At 54.3% G+C, this 1242-nt stretch overlaps 1 protein-coding gene across 1 annotated transcript in view; it reads right to left on the bottom strand.

The window, feature by feature from the left end:
- Positions 1-1242, bottom strand: part of ZNF341 (zinc finger protein 341) — a 17714-nt gene that overhangs the window by 14208 nt on the left and 2264 nt on the right. The window contains 2 exon segments of the mRNA XM_005429640.1: positions 1-49; positions 944-1096. The exon segment at positions 1-49 is cut by the window's left edge and continues 98 nt beyond it. Of these exon segments, the coding sequence (XP_005429697.1) occupies positions 1-49; positions 944-1096 (202 nt within the window).

Genomic DNA, 1242 nt, shown 5'->3' with positions numbered 1-1242 from the left:
GAGGGGGCTGGGACAGGTAGCCAGCCCCGGCGTGCATACTCATGCTGCTCTGCAAGCAGAGAGACACGGCACGTTGGAAATGCAGCAGCCACGAGCTGAGGGGCTGCCCCCTCACACATTCCCCATCCCAATCTGCCTGCGGCACCAGCGGGGATGTCTTGGCACACCACAGCACATCCAGCTGGCAGGTTGGACCACAGTGTCTGGAGGCTGGAATGACCTGCAGGTACACACTGCCTCCTCCAAAACCCAGCCTTCAAGTCCCACTGCTTTTATTGATTTGTTTTTAAAGATTTTAATCCTTCTGGTTACAAGGAATATTTTCAGAGCATGGAGAGCGTGTACAGCCCAGCCAGCCTGGGGAAAGCCCAAACAAAGCTCCCAGGAGGAGAGGAATCCAGGGAGTAAGCTGACAAGGGCCCTGGAAGCCAATCATGATATGAGGGCTTAAAAAAAGCTGAAGAGACCACATTACAAAGATCTGAGCATCCAGCAACAAACAGGTTTGTGAGCAACACCAAGCTGTGTGGTGCAGTCCAAACACTGGAGGGAAGGAATGGGCATCCAGAGGGATCTGGACAGGACTGAGAGGTGTGTCTGTGTGAACCTCAGGAAGTTCAACCAGACCAAATGCAAAGTGCTGCACCTGGGTCAGGTCACGGCGATCCCAAGCACAGATGGGCACTGAATGGATTGAGGGCAGCCCTGAGGGGAAGGACTTGGGAGTGTTGGTGCATGAGAAGCCAAACGTGACCCAGCTGAGGGCACTGGCAGCTCTGGGAGGCATCCTCAGCAGTGTGGGCAGTATCCCTGGAAGTGGTCAAGGCCAGGCTGGACAGGGCTTGGAGCAACCTGGCCTAGTGAAGGTGTCACTCCCATGGCCAAGGGGTTGGAATTGGGGGAGCTTTGCCCGTGACTCCCTGGATCCACACGTGCCCCTTACCTGCACTGGGGGCTGCACTGCTGGCATGGGCTGGTCCAAGGAGGTGAAAGCAGACATGGCTGACATCAGCACCTCGTCACTGACCAAGATGTTCCCCTGCACCAGGGTCTGAATCAGAGGGGATGGGGGAACTGTGATGTACGTAGAGATTTGCTGAAAGAAAAGAAAGATACACTATTAACCAGCAACAGGACAAAACAATACCCAAAACACAATGACAATGCTTTTTCCTGAGCCTCAGGGTCTCTGCTTTCACTGCCTCTGGTCAGCAGTGAGCCACAGTAACTATCTGTAGCTTC

Source organism: Geospiza fortis, unplaced genomic scaffold, assembly GCF_000277835.1.
Source record: "Geospiza fortis unplaced genomic scaffold, GeoFor_1.0 scaffold57, whole genome shotgun sequence".
Taxonomy (NCBI): Eukaryota; Metazoa; Chordata; class Aves; order Passeriformes; family Thraupidae; genus Geospiza; species Geospiza fortis.
The sequence above is the reverse complement of the archived record's forward strand: the minus strand, read 5'-3'. Positions and strand labels throughout refer to the sequence as shown.